The 25,396-nt window shown below is 41.0% G+C and overlaps 2 protein-coding genes across 2 annotated transcripts in view; one reads left to right on the forward strand and one right to left on the reverse strand.

Moving 5' to 3' along the window:
• The window catches only part of CTNNA1 (catenin alpha 1), a 98,958-nt gene that overhangs the window by 39,708 nt on the left and 33,854 nt on the right, over window positions 1–25,396 (forward strand). The window contains exons 7-9 of the mRNA XM_085307769.1: window positions 10,539–10,619; window positions 11,437–11,589; window positions 25,112–25,204. Coding sequence (XP_085163895.1) covers window positions 10,539–10,619; window positions 11,437–11,589; window positions 25,112–25,204 — 327 coding nt within the window. The remainder of the gene's footprint in view (window positions 1–10,538; window positions 10,620–11,436; window positions 11,590–25,111; window positions 25,205–25,396) is intronic.
• LRRTM2 (leucine rich repeat transmembrane neuronal 2) lies at window positions 859–4,396 on the reverse strand. Its single transcript, XM_085307808.1, has 3 exons — window positions 4,373–4,396; window positions 3,980–4,066; window positions 859–2,599 (listed from the first exon to the last, which is right to left on the reverse strand). Exons 1-3 carry the CDS (start codon window positions 4,394–4,396, stop codon window positions 1,001–1,003), a joined length of 1,710 nt encoding a protein of 569 aa, XP_085163934.1. The 3' UTR covers window positions 859–1,000.

Consider the following 25,396-nt stretch of genomic DNA (forward strand, 5'->3'; position numbering starts at 1 on the left):
AAGAGAGGCTTCTTCCTTCCTCCTCTCTTTTTAACCCTGCAGTTGGTATTTGCTTTTAATTTAAGGRAAAAAAAATGCATTCAGGGTATTTGCACATGAAAAGGTGTTGAAATAATGTTTGTTCGTAGCTGTAAGTAATTAGCCTGAATTCATGAAAAGCATTATCAAGTCAAGGCAGAGATCCAGTAAGAATTGAGTCYGTTTAATATCTCAAATGGATCAAGTTACACTAAGCCTTCCTAAATAAATAAGCTATGCTGGCTACTTTGTAAGCATCAGGACAATCATCCTGATTAATCGGTGATTGTGGGAACTGCTCCATTCTGTATTTTTATGAGCTTTAGCAAGGTACATTTAGGCAAGCCGAACTATCGTTACGGAGGTAGAAAAACTACATTAAAATAAATTCACTGGTCCCYGATGCACTTAGACCCCCTCCCTGCGCCTTGATCACTTTTCTTTTCCTCCCCCTTTTCCTCAAGTCAAATTATCATGGAAGGAAAAGCATCCCCCARGTCTGCCTTTAAAGTAAACTGAGCCAGCTGGAATGTTTGGGATCGTATAGCTGCAGTGGAGCGAGTGGAGTGTGTGTTCCCTCGCGGATCTCTGTCTCTGTGTAGACACCTACTATCCTTTCTCTCAGCCTATTTTCATTAGAAAAAGTAGAATATGGAGACTTCGGTATAAATGTTTACACACAGTCATATAATTACACAACATGAACCATTTTACATATTGAGGTGAGCATCGCTTTAGACTTTTAAACAGTAGGAGTGCAAGTTTAATGTAGTCATTGCTTTTTTAACACTGAAAATAGTATGGGTTTATTTTTTTAAAAAAACTTAAAAATACTGCACCACTCCATAAACAATGTTTCCATTAAGTAGCTTGGAAAATTAGGCTTTATGTCAACATTTGTAAAAATTAGAATCTGATGTAGGTCCCCTACAGTTTTAAAATAGGTTACTTATCTGATTTAATTTGTGATGGCATGTAGGTATTATACTTCACATTCTTTATACGGCAGCTGCTGACACTTGCATTGTCCATAGCCATTAATGATGATGAAGGGTCCTTCGTGGGTGGGTTCGTACTCATTGTACGGTCCTTGGTCTGACATATTTGCCATATGTAGCCGTGTTTGGGAGCGGAGTTGCCTGTGGTTTTGAATCATTGAGCACTGCCTAATTCTTCTCAATGTGGGAGGGCAGCATTTCCTGGAGATGAACACTATAAAAATGATAAAAAAGAAAGAAAATAATAAAGCCATTGTTCCTGTAATTACCCTTTGGGTGAAGATGGCATTGTTTGGCTCGGGGAAATGTTCTTCAGTGGTAACCACCATGCCTGCCGTAGTTGGCATTTCTTTGTCTCCCATATGGAAATTAGAAGAGCTTATTCTTTTTGTGTACTCAGTAGTTGGAACTCTGTATGTCGTAGCCATGGAGGTGGCAGCAGCTGATAAATTCCAGCAAAGCTGAAAACCATGAACTGCATCTAGAATATCCTCGCCCTGGGTGTGGTCTGGGCTGTGGCAGAGGATGGAGTGCTCCCACCGACCTTGGAAACCACTCAACCAGGTGGCGAGGGCACAGATCTTTGGGCTGCATTCCCACAGATTGCCGGAGAGGCCCACTGTAGTTATGGATGTGAGTGAGTTTAAGATCTTGGAATCCAGAGTGGTTAGCTTGTTGTTATCCATTAGGAGTATTTTAAGATTAGGCATAGTTTCAAAAACTGTTAGATCGATGGCTTTGATTTCATTTCCAGTCAAATCTAGCTTTTCTAAGGTGCCCCAGGTCCACTCCATCCCACATGTCAAGTTGCTAATTTTGTTCCACTGCAAGAAGAGTGTGTGCAGGCTGCTGAGCCGGAGGAAATGAGCAAAATTAATCTTTGTCAGCTGGTTGTGCTCTAGGTGAAGTTCCCTCAGTTTGATTAATCCTGCAAATCCATTGCGAGCCAAACTTCGCAAGCGATTTGTGCTCAAATCCAGGAACTCCAAGCTACGACAGTCCCAGAAAAGGCGGACCGGGATAGTCCGCAGGGAGTTGGAACGTAAAAGCAAGGTTTGCAGTTTGCGAAGGCCATAGAACAACTCCGGGTGCAGAGAGGATAACTGATTAAAAGAGAGGTCCAAATTTTGCAGGTTAAGCAGCTGGCTAAAAGTTGTGTTTGGCAAATGAAAGATTTTGTTGGAACTTAAGACTAATTCYTTAAGTTTATATAGTCCTTGAAAAGAATCTTCTCTTACTGTTGCAATTTGATTATGATCTAAGTGAAGCCAAGTAAGTTGACTGAAGCTTGCAAATTGATCCCTTTCAAGTTCAGTAATATAATTGTGCCTCAATGACAAACCTAGCGAGCCCTTTTCAGTGGTGTTTGGCACTGAGTGAAACCCCTGAGAGTCACAGTAAAAGAGCAGCTTCTCACAGCGACATTTTGGTGGACAAGCCATGCCCAAGGCAGGCAGCATTTTTAAAACCATACTCATTGCATATAGTGCTGCCAGCATACGAGCCCCTAATGGCCACTTGAAATGTAAGCCTGCAGAATATAATTTAGGGAAACAACAAGATAGGATATCCTTATCAGTATACTTTGAACATCACGATGGAAGATTTCACTGCAGATAACATTTCCATGCATTTCTGAAAAGCTACTTCTAAATGCAAGAAACAACTTTATGCTAAATACAGAATACTCGGATATTACACTTAGGACGAGTCTTTATCGGTATTACGGAGGATTACAGTCTCACAATCTGAGAACATTTTTCATAAGGTTCAGTTCAGAAAAAAATTGCTTTAGCACCTAACTGCTGCTTTAAAACACAGCTGTTCATTCATTATACAAGATAGAGAGAAATGCACGAACTTACCCATTCTTTTGAGCACATTGGAGGTTGCATTCAGTCGTAGTTTTAGACTCAACGCCGTGAGTCTCTGAAAGGCTCTAATGCAAGGTAGCCTTTGAATGATTCACTGGTTTTAGTGTCCTCCGATACTAGTGCAAAATCGAATCCACGACCCCCTCTCAAAGTATTCCTTTGGAAATCGCCGGCTTGGTCTCCTGCGACAGGTCTGTAATCTTTAAATCGATGCTCGATGCAAGTTTTCGTCCTCTGTGACTGCTCAGCTGTTTAATTGAAGCTCCCGTTTGCGTTTTCCGCAGCTGCGGCTCCCTTTAGTCCTAACTTGTTGATGGCAGATGGGTGGCTTATTGCTGGGAGCAGCTCCTGTAGTAGCATGAGTGCGTTTACTGAAAAGCTTTTCCAGGGAAGCGGTACACGAATGGGTTTGCTTATGTGCCGCGACCACACAGCACTGTATATAGGCTGACGTCACCCCGTGACGTGCCTTTTGTTTGGGTTTTCCAGAAGCTTTGCTGTTTTAAAGCGTTGCGGTGCATACCGCGATCGCCTCAAAGACCGCGGAGAGAGGGGGGGGGGGGGGGGGGGGGGGGGGAGAAATCCGCCGTAGGAGCCCTGCGTCCCCGCGGCGTGAGGGACGGGACCGGCTCGGGGCCGCCCCCCTCCGCGTTAGGTCTCCGCTGGCTTTATTCGGGGGACGCTGGAGGCTGCGTAGAGCCGCGCTCGGCAGCGTCTTTGAACGCGAGCCGCCGCCGCGTTTTCTGGCGCCTTTTGCCGCGTAAAAGGAACTCGAGGGCGGAAGGCGGACGCGGTGGGAGCGCGAGCGGAGCGGGGAGCGGAGGCGAGGCTGCTCCGGCGGCTCCCGGGCGAGCGCTCGTGAGGCGAAGCCGCTGCGGCGGGGAGCCGCATAGCCGGCCCCGCGGGCCGCCCCCCGCGCGGGGYGCCCACRGCCGCCCTGCGAGCCCTGAGAAATTTCTGGAAAAAGTAACGTTCGCACGAGAGCGGGGGGAAATCTCATTGGGCTCCAGCTTGACAGCATGCAGTTATGAAACTAGAAAAATCTGTATTTTCTTTTCTTTTCCTCCAAACCCTTGCTTTTGTGCTTACTAATTTGTTCCTGGGGGCTGGAGCGTAGGAGATGGAGCTGCGCGTCTGGCGTTTGCGGCTGGGGCTCCGAGCAGTCGGGAGAGCTCCCTGCGGAGCGAAAGGCGGCCGGCGCTGCCGCTAGGACGGCGTCGCGCCGGGCTGCGCCGCTCCTCGAGCRGGTCGGTGGAGGATGGCCTCAATGATAAAGCAGATTAGATCAGGCTAGCTAAATTTGTTAACCTTAACCTGCTCTGTCCTAATAACTGTTTTCACACTTGCTCCAGCTTGAAAGAAATGCATGCAAATAAATCACGCAAACCTGTTTAAAGAGTTTTTTCGTAGTAGTCCATATTCACTTTGGAAAAAAAAATTATACAAGCAAAAATCCAGCCGAAGCCCTTGGTTGCCAGTTGCCTTCTGGAACTGCTCTGACAACATGCCCGTAGCTATGCTTACCATAGCAGCTAGTCTGGTACAAATCGTGTTTTCAAGTGTTGATTCAAATTTTAGTAACTTTTATAAACAACACTTCAAGGCTGTAATTAATAAAATGAAAAAAAAAAAAAAAAAAGCTCTAAGATCACCTGTTGCTACCATCTTGTGCTACCTCTTKTACGTTATCTCCAGGAGTATGAATTTAGATTTTGAGCGAATGTTTTTTGCCTTTTAACATCGGTACCTGTTGGTAGGTTCCTCCCACCTTAAGACTGTGTAGTTCGACACCGAGTTAAGCGTTAATTTTCAAACACAGTAAGTTGCTTCCTCTCTAAAGCACTGAGTACGYTGGCTCTTAACCAAATAACGGTAGCTATTTAGCACCTTGCTAGTGAGTTTCCTGTTTGGGAAACTGTTAACAAGAACTTTCTGGACACTTTTCCTAGTGAAACATGTTTTAATGCACACTAGTTGGGAAACAGAAGATCTTTGAAAAAGCATGCACCTGATTCTTTTTTAGATCTGAAACTCTACATTAATATTCAGGTTGTTCCCTGGGGCCCGTCTTGGGTGTTGGGGTGTAATAGGCAGGGGAGAAACTCCAGCTGCTTGCAAAAATCACAGTATTGCATTTCTTCTGAGACTGAAAACTTGCTTGTGTGCCGAGGAAAAACATGTAACAGTGCCATCTGGAGACTTCTCCCAGAACTGGCACGTTGAGGTAGAGACCAAAATCATCACGTGTAATTCAGGAGAAGGAAAACGGCATATCCCGCTCGGGAGCAAAGCGCCTGGGACAGCAGAACCCTCTTGGGGACATCGTCCTTACCTCGCTCCTTGCACAGCGAAAGGGCTGGTCTTCCTGGTAAGCGTACACGCCGGGAAAGTAAAATTGGACCCTAAGGCTGGCGTTGTCATTTAGTTAGGCTGACATCTTGTGGAAGGCTTCCTAGTGCATTAAGAACAGCAAACGAGCTGATTTTACTTGCCGTGCCTGGGAGTTGTGCGACTTCTTGTGCTTCTGCCTCGGCGGATGCTAGCTCCCCGTGTCGCAGTCGAGGCTGCAGCACGTGGGATTTGCATTGGCGTGCACGGACTAGAGAGACCTTCTCCTTCCGTGCAAAAATAAATAAATAAATAAGACTGTCAGTTTTTGCTAGGCATTAGCACCTCAGCAATCATGAAAGTATTAACTGCAGCTTTTTTGCCGAAAGATAGACTTCGTGCTGCGCTGCTAAGGCTGCGAGGCAAAGGCGGCTAGCAGAAGCGCACGGCTGCAGCATTATTATGCACATACCATCACTTGGATGCACTACAGCGAGACGGGATTAGCAAGGAGCCCCTTTTGACAGAAAAAGAAAGATGGACCTATGAAAAAATCGCRTCATCAACAGATGTGTCAAGCTCTTCAGGCAAGCCGCAGAAGGAAGCGAGTAGGAGTGATGGCAAAGGGCACGGGAGACCTGATTTTAGTGTCTTGCGGGGAGCAAAGAGCACGCAGGCAGGCTTGGCAGCAGCACACCAAATGTCACCTAGGCTTCCAACAGCGCGCTCCACCTGGCAGTGGCTGCACGTTTGGGTTCCTCTGTGTTGCTACGTGAGCACAGGAATTGGCCTTTCTCTCTCGGGATTCATTCAGCAGAATGTAAGCCACCGGGACAGCAGCCCAGCACTGAAGAAGAGGAGCTTGCTCAACCAGCAGGACCTCCAATGTGAAGGCACTGCAGAAGTTCCTGTATGGTGGTGCTTGTTTGTCCTTTCTGGCCATGAAYCAGTACTATTGTAGCTGGGATTTGTTTGCAGCGCTTGCAGCAGGGTAACGATAGTGTGTGGAGGGTTACCCTTTGTAGACATAAAATTAAGCAAAGTGTCAAGGAGAAAATTAAGCATGCAGTGAGCTGAATGTGAGCACAAACATCCCCATGCCTCCCCATGAAGCACCGCATCAGTAGCTACACATTGATGTACGGCTTCCTTCCTTCTTGGCTGGCCAACGGCAAAGCATGCCAAACACTCATTCTCTGTTTATTAAATCGCCATCCTTAACCATGGTACCGTTTGCTGTACCAACAGACGGGAAGGCAGCCCGCAGCCTTCCTGAAGTGAAAATCCCTTACCAAAAGACCTGTCCTAGGCAGCTGTGCATCGGACCGCAGTTGGGGCTGCGTGCTCCTGCCGTCGTCTTTGCTCTAGTTGTGCAGCCGTGGCGTAGGTGATGCAGGGAGCTGATGTGCCTGGGATGCAGCATGCAGGAGAGGGAGTCTTGGCCTTGCCTGGCATCTGCAAACTGACTCTTATCCAACCAAGCAGCTCCGAGGAACTGAGGGCTGGGTGCCAGGTGAGAGGGCTCCATTTCCCTTGCTAGCCATGTGACCTTAAGTTGTCCTAAATGGATGAAACAWCCAGATTGGTGATGAAGGTTTTCAAATTTGTGTTAACTTGTTTCATTTGCATTCTCTTTGCTGGACTTCATAGATAAACTCTCCCACCATTATGTATTTTAGAGGGTTTTTAAAGAGAATTCCAGCTAAAAAGCATTATTTTCTGGGTAACTATTTTGTAATGTATGCAGGGCTGAACTTGGTTGCTTTAAGATAGCATTGGTTCACTTATCGCCACCATTCTCTACTTTGTTATATTTATGAGTTAGTTGGCATTAGACTTTGAGCCACAGTAGCTGTAGGAAAACTTAGTTCACTTTTTTTTTTAATTCAGATGGCAAGTCTGCAACAGGAATGCTTTTTTGACTGAGATGGTGATTCCACTCGCCTTGCTGTATACAAATCCCCTTTCTTTACTTTAAGGCRTTAAAAAAAAAATTGTGGGGATAGCTGTTAAGAGCCATAACAGCAAGGATGTGACAGTGACTATTTGCATTGCTCTCCAGGCAGTGATGTTGGAAGAGCAAAGATTCTAGAGGATGGGAAAGGGATCAATTTTTAACACCAATTCTAACCTCTTTTATAAAGATCTTATTTAATCTTAGAGCATATTTGTACTATGGTTAAGTTTTTATTATCCACAATGCTGGACGGAGCTGTGCTATCTTAATATAAAATGATAGGCATGGGTAGCGTGACTGCATGAAATGCTGTGAGTCTATTAGCTGCTCRCTGTACAGTCAACTGCAAAACTTGCGATTTCCTCCAAGATAGCAGCATTTTGTGCTGAATATCTGAAAATCCTGTTAGTAGTGTTTGAATATTTGGAATTCACTATTGTGGGTCCTTCTAATCTAAGGCAGAAGAGCAACTGATAGCTTGGATGTATTATGCTGCTGTGTCATTAGCATATACTTGTCCTTTTTTCTTTTTTTTTTAATAAGGGTAATTGATTCCCAGAACAGATTACCCAGAGGTGTTCTGCTGTCACTTTAGAGCTTTTAAAAATGATTTATTATATTAGAGCGAGACTAGCTCAAACATTGAGCTGTGGCGAGGAACTGGTAGGTAAAATTCATGGGGGCTGGGCACGCAGGAATTTGGACAACGTGGTCACTGCGATCRTCACCCTTTTTATACGGTTTACCTGGCTTGAGCAGCCGGAGGCTGTACTGCTGCTTCCTGCAAGCGCGCTGCAGCAGCCGCTGTCCCACCAGCTGACCGCGTGGGCTTCCAGGGTGTGATTAGCCCCACAGTTAACGTATTATATTTCATCTTATGCAAAAAAAGGTCAAGAGTGTAGCTTTCAGACAGGCAAAACATGACGTCTGTATCTCGGGGCCAGGACAAATGAGCTCTGCTAGAATTGGCTGTGATGCTTTAAGCAGGTTAATGACAGCAGGTTGCCTCACTGTAGCTGCTGAAGTGCAGGTGTTGATGGTCTTCTCCCTCCCTCCCTTGGCCAGCTACAGCCCTTACCAAGGGCCAGGTTAGCAGCTGCATGGGGTAAGGCGTTAAATTACTACAGCTCAATCAGCAGGATATGTTCTGTTGCAACCTTCAGACTGGAAGTAGACTGGAGGTGCCTTCCTAAAATTGAGTGAATTCAGGCTATATAGCTATTTTTGKGTTAGTACATGATGTGGCTTAACAAGAGCAGCTCAACAGTATGAAGTCGTTCCTGTTTAAGCCCTAACATACACATTGCATGCATTTCTGGCCAGTATACTTTGGAGTAGCTATGGTCTGGTCCTGTGGACTGAACATCGCTTGGTGGAAACCAAGATTGTGGTTTCCTTTCATCCAAAAGGTATCCCGTTCACGTGGGCCCGAGACTGCTTTGTGCTGTGAGCTGYGGGAGAGCAAAGTGGAAGTGAATGGTAGATATGCTTCAAAACCCTACTCCTGTTTCACATTAAAAGAGTAATGTGGGTGTACCCAGGGAGAAGTAAAATAGCGCTTCTTGGAATAGCTGGATGTTTGGCTTTCTACCTGATAAGTGAATATATGTCTTGTACCCAAACACATTCCTGGAAAAAATGTGTGTGTCTATGTGCAGAGGAGCACTAAAGTTTCATTAAAGGGATCATGTTGCAATAGGYAAAAATGATGCGAGTGTCGGAAAACATCAGAAATTGGAATTGTAGATTCATGTCTCACAGCAGGCTTTTGCTTTGACCAACGACAGCTGGCAAATGTTAGCGGTCTAGGTGACTTCCGTCCTGTGAGGAGCCGCTCGTTTGCTTTGGGAGCATAAYGAACGCGAGCAGGCAAAAACCCAGCAGCACCGTCACGACTGCAGCTTGAGAGAAAGGGAAGATTRCGTTCAGTACAATCTGCGTGAATGCTCTCCGGTCTAAACGGATTTTTATTTTTATTTTTATGTCTGCCAAGCATGGGAACAGCAGACTGTTCAAAAAAATAAGTAGCCATCATTTTCACTGTATTTAGGGACTTCTGCTTTGATTTTTTTTGAATGTGGAGTGGGAAAAGGAACAATTTGGCGTCTACTGAAACTGCTGGCATAGTAGGAACTGACAKTTTTTTTTAATGTCAGGCAGGTTTCAGTTGCCTTTTGTGATAAGAATCAAATTAGTTAATCAAGGAGGTGACAAATCTTCAGTAATTTATTTAACCTTGACTTGAGAGCATCCCARTTGTTGTTTCCAGCTTTATGTAATTTTTTTTGGCTACGTCCTGGACTCTGAATTTTGCATCCAAAGCTGTCCATCCAAGTAGTTCAGATCAACGTGTCACCACGAACCAATAATTAGCGTACCCTCGATTTAGTGCTCTTAGCTGGGTTTCTTTCTCAACAGGCTGATTAAACTGATTGTGCTGTTGAAATTGGTTTGTGGTTGCATGTTTCAAAGTTGTCACATGAGGAACGTAAAGAAAATGCTCCCAGTGAAGCTATAAGGASACCATTGCTTTACCTGGTACTCCCAAATTGATACAAATTAGAATATTTTGGGCGCCATGTCCGCTTATGAAGAGCGAAGTCGTTACTGCTTCCCGGCCCTGTCTCCCTCTTCAAGAAMATTGCTACTATGAGACTTACTGCGTCAAACCGAGGGGAAACCCAGCACTTGGCAGGTGGGCCTGGATGCCCATTCAACGGTGGGATTCATCCTTGACAAATCTTTTTGCAATATAGTTGATTYTTTGGTTTAGACCCGCGACCACTGAAGAACAATCTGCAGTGGCAGTCGCGGCATATAAAACAGAGTGTAAGTGAGTGCCGTCATGTCTGCTGCCCGCGGTGCATGTGTCTGCCGGCGCAGCATAGCGCGTTGGGTGCTCGTGCCAAACGTTGACCTTGGGTACTCTCAGCAGAGGAGGTCACCAAAGGCTCAGGACTTAAGCAGGGCTGTTCTGCATGGGGCAGGATGAGCTGTTTTGGACTTGAGGTTGGGTACAAAGCATGTAATCATTGATGATGTCTTAAAGAAGAGAAATCTGAAGTACAGAATTTAAATATGATCTCTGGCTGATTTATGAAACCACCATTTTTCTTTGAGAAGAAGCTAACAAGTGTTAAGGCTAAAATCTTCCACTGTAAGATAGCTCCATGCTGCCCAAACCTGCCAGAAATAGAAGTGCTTTATTAGGGATACGGAGAGTTTCTTTCTAACTTGCATAATTAATTGATTTAGAAAGAAAAGGGGGGGGGGAAGGCTGCAAATGTATTTGAAATAAATAATACTGGCTTTATTTTGAGACCGTGAACACATTATTTACCGACACCCCCTCTTGTTTTCCAGGCTGGACGCAAAGAAAGAAGCGATGCGCTGAATTCTGCAATTGATAAAATGACCAAGAAGACCAGAGACTTGCGTAGACAGGTAGTTAATGTTTAAAGTTAATGCTTGTTGAGAGAAATGAATGCGTTTCTGTACATATTCCCCCTTGGAAATACGTCTGCCGTTGATTTGTTTCCAGTTGGCAATCAGCTTGCTTACTTGTATTTAGTGAAATAAATGCTCGAAGCTTCTAGTGCCGGGTTCACGTGGCAGCAYAGGGGTTGGAAATGTAAACCCTCTCTTCACCGTATAATAAGCACGTTTGCCATCAGGACAATTAAGAATCAAAAATTATTTTTTTCCTTTTTTAAAAAAAAGGGAGGGGGACAAATTTCATGGAGTTTATATGTAATCGGGTGCATTTTATAATTCTGCTGCTTTTCATTTCTGAGAGCCYATTTTTTTAAATTACAAGATACATAGGATATAGTCTTTATTTAACATTAATTTTTCTTAATTTTTAGCAAYGTATTCCCCTTTGCAAGTAAATGTGGGATCAAGTTTGTTCAAAAATGATTTCATTCTAGCAGAAAAATAAAAAGTTAAATCAGCATGTTATTTAATCAGCTGAGAGAAAGCAGCAAATTTACTCAGACAAAACCAATATGAGCTGCTAAATCAATATTTGTGGCCAAACTGGTGACTTGCACTCACATAACTAATCCATTTTTTTAAGGAGATTTAATTTAAATTGAAGCAAGAAGTGTATAGACAAGACTTAGTACAGGGAAAGCCTTGGTCACACAAAGGAAAAAGGATAAACGACAGAATGACTTTAGCTTTGCATATTAATACAGTGAAAGGAAAATAGCATTGGAACACTAAGGAGCATTAATTCATTCGTTTATTTTTATTTTAGCTCCGCAAAGCTGTTATGGACCATGTATCAGATTCTTTTCTGGAAACAAATGTTCCACTTTTAGTATTGATTGAAGCTGCCAAGAATGGGAATGAAAAAGAAGTTAAAGAATATGCCCAGGTTTTCCGTGAACATGCCAATAAATTGATTGAGGTAAGATGCTACAAATTAAAATTAAATTAGCGCTTTTTAAATTAAGGCACAACTAAGCAAAACACATTTTTTCAATTGTGTTGAAACAAACAGCAAACTTGGTAACAAATTTGTGTTTAGACACCTTATAAATAATTAAAATTGCGGGCACCAGCTACTGTTATATAGCTCATGCAATCTTACAGGTTATGTAGCATGAGAGTATTACTATGCTCTTACCTCTATGCGCTTTGTTAATTGGAGAGGGAAAAAGATGTGGGGTAGGGGAGACTGGCATCAGCTTGTGGCTGTATAATCTGACCTGTTGCTTGAAGTTTGGAGTAGTTTTTTTGTTTGTTTTTTGTTTTTGTTTTTTCCCTCGGTAATATAACAGTGTGTATGAATAGGACTTTAGCGTGATGCTTTCCAGAATGAACACCTGCTTGTGTATGTGTTAAGCAAACAAATGTATAAACAGAAAAATTCCAATAACAGCCCAAATTAATCCCTGCCATCTTTTCCTAATAAAGAAACAAAGGTCATCAAACTGAATTTACTCCAAACTRTAGAACTAATCTCTAGGCAGATTAACGTAAATGAGACTGACCTGTCTTAATTAAAATCCATTAGTCAGCCATTAAAGTTAATCGTTTTGCAACAGATACTGCATTTATGAAGACATGCTCAAGTTTGTGCTGTGTTTTTTATGAACTCATCCTGGTAATCTTGTCCTGTTGCTGTGGTTTTCACATTGTGGTTTTTGTGCGTATTTAGCCTAAATGCCAACGAAAAACATCTGCAGGTATTGTGTAAGAAAAGTAGCATTAGGAATAAACTTCAAAAATTCTTTCTGTGCAYTTAAAGTCAGCTGGTTCCTCAAAGTATGTTTAACCTCTGTAGCCATCTGTAAAGAGTCAGATACCAGTTAAAATTTTTTTGCTCTCCTAGTTTTACTGCTCTTGTACTATAATTGAATCCATCATTTGTTAGGCTCAGCTTGAATACTTTCACACAACTTGACAGATTTAAATGACTTCAAGAATAAGACTTACCAAACATCAGTAGAAGTGTTTTTTCTGACTTTTGTTATAGTTGCATCTCTTTAGTGCACACAGTGTCCACCCAAGGCTTTTACCGGCATAGTTGCAAAASGAATAATTGCACTACTGCATATTCTATCAGCTGGCTTTCCTCCCACCCTCAGTCGGTGAGCCATTATTCCCCATTTTGCTCGGAATATGCCTGTCTTCTGAAGAGCAATGGATAGCTGTCATTGGCATGTAAGAGTTTTTACTGACCTCACCTTGTATGTAAAATACCAAGCTGCAAATTAATTTTCTAGAACCTCTCTGCTGCCAAACATTGTCTTTCAGGAAAGAATATTCCCATGACAGTATGTATTAAACAACATTTCTGATTGGCATCAAAGGGTTCTACTAAAATGATATGTTGCTGCAACAACTTTTTGGAGGTTTGCTTATTACTTTTGCTGTCGAAGATGCAACTCTAGCTGTAGACTAGCATGATCTAGATTGCTTATAAACCTCTTCCATGAATACAGATGGATTGATACATATGCCTAGCTCCTCTCTCCGGACAGAAGGGGAATAGAGAGCTGCAAGGGCTCTTGCAAAGCCCTCCTCTCTAGGGATGGAGAGCCACTGCAGAGTTGTATGTGATGTCAGATTCGCTACGAAGGAAGACAGATTAGGGCTGGGTTGCATTTATAATGTTTCTGTATACCTCTGTCAGAATGGCAAACGATTTTYTGCGAGTTCTCATGCAATTCCACTCTTGGCCAGAAAACTCAGCTGCGGGTATCTGGAGAAGCAATGAAGATCGTGCAAGAGCAGAGCAGRAGATGTTACACTTAGGGAGATTAAGAGTGATTGCTTCCACCTGTTTTCAGTGCAGCAGAAGTGTGCCTGGTAGTTTATCATAACTACTCAAAAATACCGCCGAGTGAGTCAAGACATCAAATGCGACAGACCAGCTGCGGTGCAGAATAGAGTTGTGTTGTGTGTCATGCTGATTGACAAACTGCTATGTTTTAAATGTAGAACAGAACGTGTCCCTTCCCACATGCTAAGAAAAGGGAGGAAAGGCCCAGAGGGGACACACTCTGCGGTGGGTAGCTCGGAGGTCCCCATCTGAATTAGCAAATAACTTTACACCTTGGATTTAGTACAGACTGCGTCCTTTGACCTGAAGGAGTAAGTGCTGCTTTCCTTGTAAACCAGCCACTAGAGGGGACTGTAATATGTTCTTTGACACTGAGCTATTGCAAGTGTTCACTAGATAGGAGAGGTGGTGATGCCGGGCCAGGGATCGATGCTTCTGTGCTTGGGTTGGCATGAAGACTTCTTGCTCCTGGGCTGAACAGGGTATTTATGGGCCCTCAAAGCATTAATAAGCTGGGCAGGCAAGCATGTGATTTGGGTATTTCTGTTTTCAATGTTCCTTTCTTGGTTGCAGATGCTGTCTACTTCTGTAGTGCCTAAAACCTAGTCTGTCAGATTTGACCAAAAGGTGTAGTGGCCACAAAAATCAGAGTTGTCTTGTGGGTCCCTATCTCTTGGATAAGCCACRTGGAATTGGTGTCCCAAAGAGCTTCCATTTAATTTGTTTCTCTCTCAGTAAAATACTTAGCTCCSTTATCCTACTTTTACTGAAGAACAGTAAATAGTAAAATTAGACTTGTCTTGGTTTTTCTATGTTGAATAATACATTTCAAAGACAGCTTTCAAAATTGCTGTGTGCTAGCAATCCATTAACTTGCTAGCGCTCTTCCTGTGTCTTGTGAAGGAGCTTAATTCAGGAATAGAGAAGCCCATTTTAATGCAGTACATGGGAATAACAAAAGACACAGCATTCTGGGAACCAGCTCAGGAGAAAGTTAAATTTACTCATGAGCTATGAAAGTGTTGCTAACTGCAACCGTAAATTACACACCCATATCCCAGCGTTTTTTACGATGCTGTCGTATGCTGGGTAAAGCATGATATCTTAAAATGGTATCTTTAGATGTAAAATCTCTCCTCAGAAACTGGACTGTCCTGAAACTTTGTGTTCATTTTCAATGATCTTGCTCGGTACCTTACAGACTTTTCATTTGTCCTGGTCTTTGAAGGGTGCTTATGCACAAGCTGTCTTCATACACTTTACTGTAGTCACTATAACGATGCTTGTAGTTGTTCTCTGAAAAGTAAAAAGGCCATAAATGTTGAGCAGAAACTTGTAGCTACACTATTGAATGCTTCAGCAAAATTAGAAATTAGATTGTTGACTTGTCGTCGTCTTGTACTTTGTGGTTTTAATTAGAAGGTTTCTCAGACCTTGAAGGAAAAAAATGACATGGGTAAAGGCAGATGAGGAGAGTCCAGGTAAAAGCTTAAAATAGCTGCTTGCTTGCTGAAGAACAGTTTGGAAAGGTGGAATTTGTAACTTCGTAAAGTAAATAATCTTATCTTACAGGAATGAATTCAATATTAATTGTTTCTCTCAAATTTTTATTCTTAAGTCTCAGAGAAACCAGAAAGCTCTCGATGTTTTGTAAGCATAAATTTTTACAGTTGCTTTAATTTATCTGAAAAGACTACTCTGCCCTTTTTTTATGCCTTAGGTTGTATCTTGTGTTATAGAGAGATGATTTTTCTCATCTTCAGTGAAAACCCTCAAATAGATGTAGACTACAAATTTGCTTGCTTGGAAAGAATCACATTTGGGCACTCACAATTTCCTGAGTTATTTGTAGCCTCTCTCATTGACATTTTCCCCTTCTGCTACCCTGTCTAGCCCTGTATTGTAGAATAATTCTTCAGACCTCAGTCTAAAAATACTACTCTCTAGAAGCTAAAAGCTTTGCATACTTAGACACTTTYATTACAGTTCATCATGATTTGCCTGTACTTGCAGCCTATATGTTCTTCAGTGAGCCAAACTGCTGCAGTTTTTTACATGTGAAAAGCTTTTAACACGTCTGAAATGGATAAAACATAGCTTGAGGTTTAAGATTATAACTAGCTTTTGGCACCTAGAGAATGGCCTCAAACACCACAAAGGTTTTGAGTAGCTGAGACTTACCAATTCTGTATTTTTTGAGATAGAATTTACTTGGGCATAGACAATTATCTGTAAAGATAYGCACTTTTTCTGTCTCTTATATAGTTATGAAGGATGGGATGAAAGCATCCAGAAATAATTTGGTCTCCCAAGATCATCCTGCCTTTGTGGTATCTATTACTCAACTGATAGCCAAAGTTTTATATAAGCTTTATAAAATTAGCGTTTTTGAAGGTGCAAGTGGAATGATTTTGCTCATTCTTTAAACATTCTTTCTTCATCTTTAATATCGAAGGTGCTGTGAAGGGACTTAAAATGTGAACAAAAGTATGTATCAATACAGAATGACAAGGATGCCCCTTGGGGGAAAAGCACGCAGAGAGCCTAGTGCTTGACATCAGAATCAGATTTTGACTTGGAACGCTCTTCTGAATCTTTGGGTATGTCAGTGTCTTTAAACTTGGCGTTACCAGGCTAGAATCATTATTAGTCATTAYCATGGCATTTCACCACCTGTTTTTCCAGTTCAGTAAGCTAATTTAGAAGAACACCACACACACACATACACATGCGYGYGTGCACTCACACACACAAACCGGAGTTTGCCTTTACCTGCTTTTATTTTCAAGATAAGCACGTATTACAATGGGAATGTCCTCGGACACTGTGGTCTGGAGAGGAGAGGCAGAGTTAATCCAACTCAAGAATAAATTCTCATTTTAAGAAACAAAGCAAAGTATCTATTCCAAACAACAGGCATGTTTTTCGTAATTTGTCTATGGATAACCTAGGAGGCAATTTAAAACAAATGTCTTCATCAAATGACCAGCCCTCTAAAATCTGACACTCTTCCAGAACTGATGCACTTTCCTTGCAAGTTCATTTTATTAGTCAACTAATTCATAAATAAATTAAATTCTACTCATACGATGTGCTCTCCTTTCACACATTCATAATCAGTGAAGTAGGAGAGCCTCAGCAAATAGCCATTCATCTGTTTTCCAACAAAACTGGATATACTTAATACATCATACATAAATAAAGGTAACTGACCTTTCAATAGGATAACTTTTGTTCTTGTAAGTTTTTTGAGGCCAATGTTCTAATACTCTACTAAATTATGTATGATAAGGTCTATAAAATGGTGGTGTAGATTAAAAATCAGGGAGTAAGAGGAGTAGGGACACAAACCTTAGGATATTATTTCTTTCTAGACTTCATAATAAATATGCATGGAGGGACCAAGGTGATTAATAATCTGACATGAGGAACAAATGGAGAAGTGAAGTGGTCAAAGATGAAGTCAAACCTTGACATATGGATAGTGATTGYGATGTTTGGGGACATTATTTGAAAATCATCCAGGTTTGCTACTGCAAACAAATGAAGGCATTTCTGCCYTGTCTTTTCTGTAAGGGCAGTTGTTATGTTACTCCTTTTTTTACGACTATAGAGAATGTGACGTTTGGGCCAAGGGAGATGCCAAGGCTGTAGAAGTTGGAAGTTGTAGTGCTAGACTGGTAGGAGTTGGACGCCWGGGTTTGACAAATGTGTTAATGTCCTTCTCTCATCCCAATTATTTCTTCTGTTCCTTTTTCCTTTAGAAAACAGATGGAAGCATTTGGTAGGGAAGGGGAATATAAAAGATGTCAGAAATGTAAGTGCAGTTGAATATTGGTGCTGTTGATGTGCTGTTTTTAAAGGTTGGTAAAAAGCCTGAACTACTTCCTCTTCCAGACTTTTGAATCTTTTAATTCTAACAGCATTTTTAAGTAGCTTTTTGAATACAACATTTATAGATGTAGCATAAATGTTTTAATTTTAATAATATAAGTAACAGCCTTGGTGCATCATCATCTTATTCATTAGCAATATTGGATTATTAGTCATGTAATGTCATGAAGGAATTGCCTGAAGCCTGTGTAGTGCTCATTCCTTTTACTACTTTGTTGCCTTCTTCAAGAGCATGATGTACTTACAATTCCCATTACACTTGCCATGAACAGTTGTCTGAACCACCAGAAACTGTTTTAAACAGCTAATAGTAGGCACCAAGTTGGAAGCCTTTGGGAAGATCGTAGCACAACATGATCAGAGTGAAAAGCAAAATGAGATAGGAGAGAATTCTGATTTCCATTTTGTCTGATAAACATAGAGACTTTTTTTATATGGATTTTTTTTTCAGGCACCATCCAAATATCACTCTTAGCGACACTTTTATTTTAAAGAAGCATGTGCTGTTAAGAGGCATCTAACATGAGGATTCACTCTGAAAGTTTTTGGCTAGTGTCATATCTAAACTACATAATTAATTGTGTGAYTTCTGTCATGGTAGCTAAGGTAGACTTGTGTGCTTTAACTTTTTAACAAAACTTTATCAGTTTAGCTTCTTTGTGTGAGGAAAGAATAATTACGACACCAAACAGACGTCTGCTGCTACAGCTGCGTCCRTGAGGGACGTGTTGCCCGTGTGATGCACTGATGCTCCTTTGCTAGGTATGTCCTCTAGGTCAAGTCGATATGAAGATAATCTACCAATCCAGAAATAAAGATATTCTTATATGGATAGTACTTTCCTACTGTGGATATATTTTATGCTACATATGTACTAGTCCCCTTCAAATAGCGCCCTCCCCCTTTTTTGAGATGAACACCTTCCTGTTGGCAGAAAGCTAYAGGTGCTCTGCCTTCTGCACTGGCTTCTCAGCAGATGGGACCCAGTTCAATTTGTCATGATGCACAAATTCTGGTTTTGCCTGACTACTTGGAAAACTGCCTTTCTCTGAGAAGCTCTGACAACGCTTGAGGTTAACRCTCTGTCGGAGAACGAAGTCCTCTCCAAGCGCAGGAGGAACTCCGCAGCGTTGAACAGAGCTTTTGCAGGACAGCTATATCTAGGATAGCACACAGTGGCTGGAGAGGTATTTGTAAACAACTTGCTTATATTGAGAGTCAGATTCAAAGCTTTCTTCCTTAACTAAGCTTCCGTGCATACAGACCCAACTTACCAGATTATCCAAAAGGAATATTACCTCTGAAAATATTAAGCCATTGCTTGAATATTGTAAGGAAGCAGAAAATACCCAATGTCTTCAGTCTGTGATGCCTGTTCTTTCTTTCAGTTGTCAGTTTGTTAAAATAAAAAACACTTGAACTCTGTTTCACATCGTCTCTCATCTTCTGAAGTATGAAAACATTTTGCACGCCAGTTTTGTTCCATCTGGCTGAAAATGTCCCCTCTGTGCTTCTATAATGAAGCTTGAAATTAAAATTGTTCTCATCTTCAGCATAAGAATAATCATAAGTTTACAGAGTTCTATGAACAGCAGTTATTTCAATTTTAGTCCATAGTTCCCCTCAGTCTTTATATCTGGAATTTTTCTGTGCGTGTGGCTCATTTGATTTTAAGATTTTTRCTGTTTTAATATATTGCGATTGTTGCCCACAACAAGCTTTTGAAAAGTACCGTCTGTGGAGCTGCAGCCCACTTGTAGCTCCTGAAGTCAGGMTGACACCCAATAACTTGCTCCAGAGTCTTTATGGACTTGAACCAAAAGTCCTCTCTGCCATCCCTCCACACATTAAAGAAGTGAAACTGGTTTTTGTAATTCAGAAAGGACCATACTGCTCCAAAACTAGTGATTTTATAGAACGTGTAGAGAAGATGCAGGTTTTTCTTCCCTCTCATGTGATACCTGTCAGGACTGAACTTTACAGTGCTCACGTGTCTCTTTGAATATTATTGTCGATGAGTGAATTAGTAGATATATAGACTTAATGAATAATAAAAGCCTTTCTTTTAAGAAGGATGAAAATTAAATAGTTGACATGTCTCTTCTGAGAGTCCCACGTTGCCACTTACTTTGACTGGGACATTCGTTCCTGCTAGCAAGTGAASCTTCAGGAGCTTTGACCATCAGGAAGTAAATCTATACATTTTTCTTAATACAGGGCAGGAGGAAACTAGATGGGCTGGGAGAACTTGAATTTTGTGAGGATATCAGATACAAATTCTTTAGCAGGTCATCAAAAGGAAAAYGTTGAGTGGTTGTTTGTCCATTCCTWTTTTTATTATTATTTTTATTTAAAATGGGCAATTTCTGCATGCTCAAAAGTGAAATAAGTGAATAGTCGTGATATAAATAACAAAAATAGAGCAGGAGGATAACGTTTTAAAATTTCATTGGAAATCAAAATGCCAGAAACCAGCACCTGTGACAATCTTGTTTTCATGCTGTTGAAATTCCCAAATTGTCTATKTTTAATGAAACAGTATGTTTTCCTACTATTTTTGTGTAAAGATTGGTGAGCTTAAATTGGGATGATCCTGAGTAACATTAAACTGGATTCTTAAGTTTTTCAATAGGAAATCCATCTAAAAACTCATGTACTTTTGGAATGCTGACTTTTTTTTTTTAACCTCTGAAATTTTTAATAGAGGTAGTCAGACTCTTGGAATTCAATTAATTTATGTTTGTCTCCTGCATAGTAAAATATAATCATTATTTATAACAATGCTGTGTGATGGAGACAGGCTGGGACATTTCTAAATAAATCGTGTTAATAAAGAATTACAAAACCTGCTTTTTTGGATTATGCAATTGCTGGATGGTCCAGTCCAGCACCCATTTAAAAGAGGGCTRTATGTGTTTGACTTTTTGAGTAAGTTCTTCCAAAAGCGACATGTAAACAAGGTGGAAAAACTTGATGATGGTTCTGTGAAGTCAGTGCAGGTATACAATGCAAAAATTGTAATACAGCCTACAGTGTCAGCCTTYGAAATCCTTGGAAAGGAAGATACCATGTTTTGGAGACTCTAGTTCATTTTTTCTCATGGTTGGTCTTCTATTGAGTGAAATGGTTGGTCTTTTATTGAAAAAAACAATTTGTCAATCCTTTAATTGATGCTTCCATATAAAATAAGTCCTTTACTAAAGCTGAAATATTCAGTGCAARGAGAAAGTTTAACAGGTACAGACCTGTAGCAGTATTTCGTGATTATTTTCAAAGATGTAATCTAATGAATGCAATGCTGACCACYGCTCATGTGGCTGAGGCTGCTGTAGTTTTGGGATCAGTTGAAAACACTGCTCTTTTTGTTATTTGAACAAATTTCAAGTGGAGAAAAAAAAAAGATTCAGATTAGAAAGGTAAAAACTGYGCAATGTCCAAGAGTCCAGTTGATTAGAACAGCAAACAGTAAAAATGTAGATTGACAAATTATTGCTAATTGAGGGAAACATTTCTTCAGAAATATCATGACTTTTCYCTATTAAATCAGTAAATTCAGAACCAGCTAAATAATTAGAATTTGAGATGAAATCTCTCTCAGTGGCAGATGATACAGAAACCTTCCCCAATTTCTTTTGTATTGGAGTCATACCTTCTTGTTAATACCTTATTCCCAATTGACTCTTCTCACTGAGATGGTGCCTGCTTTAGAGAGAAGCCTCCTCTGAAGGCATCGTCATCTCATCTTGCAGCGCTCTGATGTCACTGTTAATACAAATCAAACGTGCRTTTCCACAACTGAGTTGCGTGCATAAAACCCGCTTCCCTAAGTTCGTCAAGCTTTGAGTTTTACTTGGCACCGGTTTGTTAGTTGAGTTTATGGCAAGGATCTGTGKTGAAGTGGCTGCATCTCTGCCTTTCTCACTAAGGCTTGGTGGACTTGTCACTGGGGGGTAAATTTAAGCTCATTCATCCAAACACTGGCAGYGGCCTTGGGCCAGTCCTGCCTTTTCGGATCTATGAAGCAGTCTCTGCGAGATGGCTGTATACTCGATATAGTGCAAGAGCCTTGATATTACAYCCAAAAGGTGCTCTTATTCGGGCCTGTGTGTGCTACGAGAGGTATTTGTAAACTGTGCCAGTCTCGTTTCTCTAGTCTCTCTTCATCTTCCTGTGTATTTGTAATTTTTTCTTTTCCGAGAAATTGGCCGTTATGTCTGATTGCATTGTTTGCAGGGGTTTATTGTCTCCTTTGGTGTCTGTGCCAGTAGCGCTTGCGTAAGGGGGCTTGATGGTATTGAATGGCAAGAATGAACAAGCGGAGCAGGAATTCAATAGCTCCTTTGCTCTCAAACACAAGTGTTCTTTCTGAGTTAAATCTGACCTGCTACTATGTCAGCCAGCTACTTTGTTGAAAAGATGGAGAAACTATTTCATTTACATTTGATTTACATGCAACTTCTGTTTGCTTGGGGTGTTGCCTTTTTATATGGAAATTTCAGAAATGTATCTGATTTCCAAGTGCCTATTTTAAAACAAATTTGGCCACATTTGTTCTTCATCATGGCTACAAAATGCCATGTATTATGTGTATATGCCAAATAACTGGACAGGGGTATTTTATCCTTATTTTGTAGGTAGGAGCTTCAGGTGATTTGTCAAGCGTCACATGAGAGCTATTGATTAACTGCACTTTCTGATACCTTTAAAATGCAATTTCTTCATCACACAACCATCCACCTCAGCTGTTAAATGTAATTTTAGAATACATGCTATAGAACATCTGCTAATTAATGACAATTTAAGATACATAATTGTAAGTGATTTACTACTTGATTAATCAAGTTGACATACAATTTATTAATTATTGAGTTAATTATTGAATTAATATTTATTGAATTGTAAGGAGTGTGAGTTACTGTCAACAGGTTGAAACAGCCTGCAGATGAGTGCAGTAAATACTTTATTGCTGTGAATTCAGGCTGTCCTTCATAACTTGCTGAAGTAATCCCCGCTACTGCCATTTTCCTGCTTTGGTCTGCTGTTCAGCAAATTGCTGGAAAGTTTGTCTGCTAATCTGGCAGGAAAAAAACAATCTGCCAAAGCAAACAGCTTTCTTCTGGACTAGCGTGCTGAAATRAAGTGTTGCGTTTTGGAGAACCAGAGATAGGATGTGAAAAGGCAGCCAGCAACTGGGTTACGTTAAATTGCCAAGGAACCTCCATCACAGAAGCATGCACACACTCCTTTCATAAAGGTTGGCAGTCCCAGGTGGATAATTCCTGAAGAAGAATTGCCATCAGTGAGATATTCAGAAGAAAAATCACTGTACAAAAATGACTGTGCAAAAAAAAAAAAAAAACCCAAATTTTATAATACCATGGAGAGGACACTCAGTTATAAACTTGTTCACTCTCTCTATTCAGACTGTGCTGGTATTGTATGCTCTTGATTCATCAGATTTGGCTTGAGAGACTATGCAACATCTCCGGATACTGGAGAGACTGATTTTGTAGTGTTTCAACAAGTTTTTATTTGGCTTGTGCTCGATAGAGCTTTGTGTTCTTCTCACTTCTAGAAACTGTAGCTGCTGCCACGGATGCAGAAACCACATGAAAGTATGGGCCATAAAAATACTGGCAAACTGATATTTCTGAAGAACATAGCTTTTGCTTAAGATGACAACAGAATCTCTATTTGACTTGTAAATCATGGCATCTTTCTGTCTTTTTACTTTTGAGCCTCTAAACAAAAGCATAATGCACCACAGTTGACTGTAAACTAGGGATTTAGGGTATGGCAAATCTTGGGGGGGGGGAGCACACCTATGTTTAAAATAAAATCCCTTTCTGATAAGGCGTTATCAAGAGTAAGCAGTTCAAGATTTAGCCTGCACTCCCATGGAAGCGCTTTGCAGAAGAGAACCGTATTTGAGATGCTTGTGGTGAATGTGGTAATGGAACGGGGAGAGAAATCAGCTCTTCTGAGCTGGATTTCACAACTTTGCARTCAGCTGAAGATTTAACATATAACTTCAGTCTTAGCTACTAATATGTAGCTCTTTCTATGAAGACTAGTGGGGAGAAGAAGTTGAGGAGTAAGACGCCGATGCATCTGAAAGCTGGCACAGTTTTATATGYGGTATATTGATGTTGCACAGTCTTTCTCTTAACTTCAGTTTATTTGCATCCAAATATATGCCATTGCATCTGTTTACTTAGTAAGTCAGTGTTTGAAACATCTCCCTCTTCTTGAGGGCTCACGGTTTTATATCCTTGCTAACTTGATTTGGAATTGAGAGGATACTGTATGCTTTGTGGTGGGAACTTGGTTTGGTCCTAAAATTAATAATGCATTTGAGGAAGCACTTCATTTTGCGTGTAATTGGTGGTTTCTGGGGCTCTAATATTTTGTGTGTGCTAAGCCCTGTTGTAAGGGAATGGCTTGGGGGGGGGGAAAGCATAGTATCTAGCTGCAGGGCTTTTTCAAAACAATTTGTGTACAAATGCATAGGATAGTTTTTAATTAGAGAATAGCATTTTTCCAGCTTTTAGAGGAAAGTATATGGAGAAATCTGGTTCACTGGTGTTCTATGGTGTACTGTGGTGTTATATGCTGGTTTGTGATGATGCTTTTACAGCACACTTGCTAGATTTTTTTTTTTTTTTTTGAGGTTACTCTGTCTCTGGAAGGACAGTACTCAGTGTTCATCTTAGTGCACTTGGTGCTATTTTTACAGCTTTCTGTGTTCGAATGGCTCAGAATAACATGCTTGTCATTCACCTGTCAACTAAGAAATGTAGCTCGCTTTAGACTTCCTTCCCTTGAGAGTAGCTCCACTATGAGGATTATCTTCAATTACTGGAAAATTCTATGCTGTCCCCTTYCTATGTACTCTTAAAAGGCTAATAAAAGGTCTTCTGTTTCAAGATGACCTACTTAAAGATGCTACTGTGCAGCAGGTCAAAGTTTCAGAGTAAAGTTTTAGCATCTTGAGATGATGCTCAAATTTTGAGGAATAGTGGATGGAACTTCAAGACCACCGATGTCAGTAAGTATTTTTATTCAGTGAATCGTGGCATGAGTGGAGGGCTGCAGCAACCCCTGTTTAATGCTGCAGTCTTTGAGTAAATGAGAAGTACATCAAGTAGTTTAAGCCAGTGCATTCAAATATCTGTATCCAATAGCTAAGGCACACTGTGCACATCAAGAATACAGCTTGAGCTGTGCTATGCCATTGCACCACTTGCACACATGAATTACTCACTAAGCCTATTGCCAAGTTCTTCAGCATTTACAAAGAATGATAAAGAAATGCTTTAAGAAAAAAGTGAGAGTGCATACCATTACAAGCATTAGAAGAATTAATCCTCAGATGCTTGGGAGTTAGGTTGTTATTTTTAATTGTGTGATTGCTGCTTTCTCACCCTTGAATTAGAATGAACGTTTTAACTGTTACTTAAAGTGCAGCTAATGATGCTCTTGAATGTTCTACTGGAGAGAATTAACTGAATCAATGGTAAGAAGGACCTGTCCATCCTGTTTGAATGACTTATTCTATGGTGTGCCAGCTAGAGACAGATCAAATATCATTAGTGATTAGAAAAATTGGTTAGAACTGAAAAAATGGGGAGAACTTGCATTTCTTGAAGGGCTACTGGTAATTGGGTGGGGAGGGTAAAAAGTTTCTTATAGCAGGAAATAGAATTCAGTTCTCACAGCTGTGTTTTTTCTCCCATCTCTGATATAGGTTGCCAACTTGGCCTGCTCCATCTCAAATAATGAAGAAGGTGTGAAACTGGTTCGCATGTCAGCCAGCCAGCTTGAAACCCTCTGTCCCCAGGTAATGAAGAGTGTAAGAGCATAAGACATGCCCTAGGAGATTGGGCAAGTGGTCCACTTTAGCACAGTACTCAGTCTCCAGCAATGACAGTAGGAAGTGTTCTTGAAAGAGAACCTGACCTCTTTTTGTGGTCCGTTCCCCTGGTAGTACCCCAGCAGCCAGAACTGTTGTGTTTGGGGTATTAGAGGGACA

Source organism: Rhea americana, unplaced genomic scaffold, assembly GCF_003343005.1.
Source record: "Rhea americana isolate MKP2758 unplaced genomic scaffold, rheAme1 scaffold_264, whole genome shotgun sequence".
In the NCBI taxonomy this organism is placed as follows: Eukaryota; Metazoa; Chordata; class Aves; order Rheiformes; family Rheidae; genus Rhea; species Rhea americana.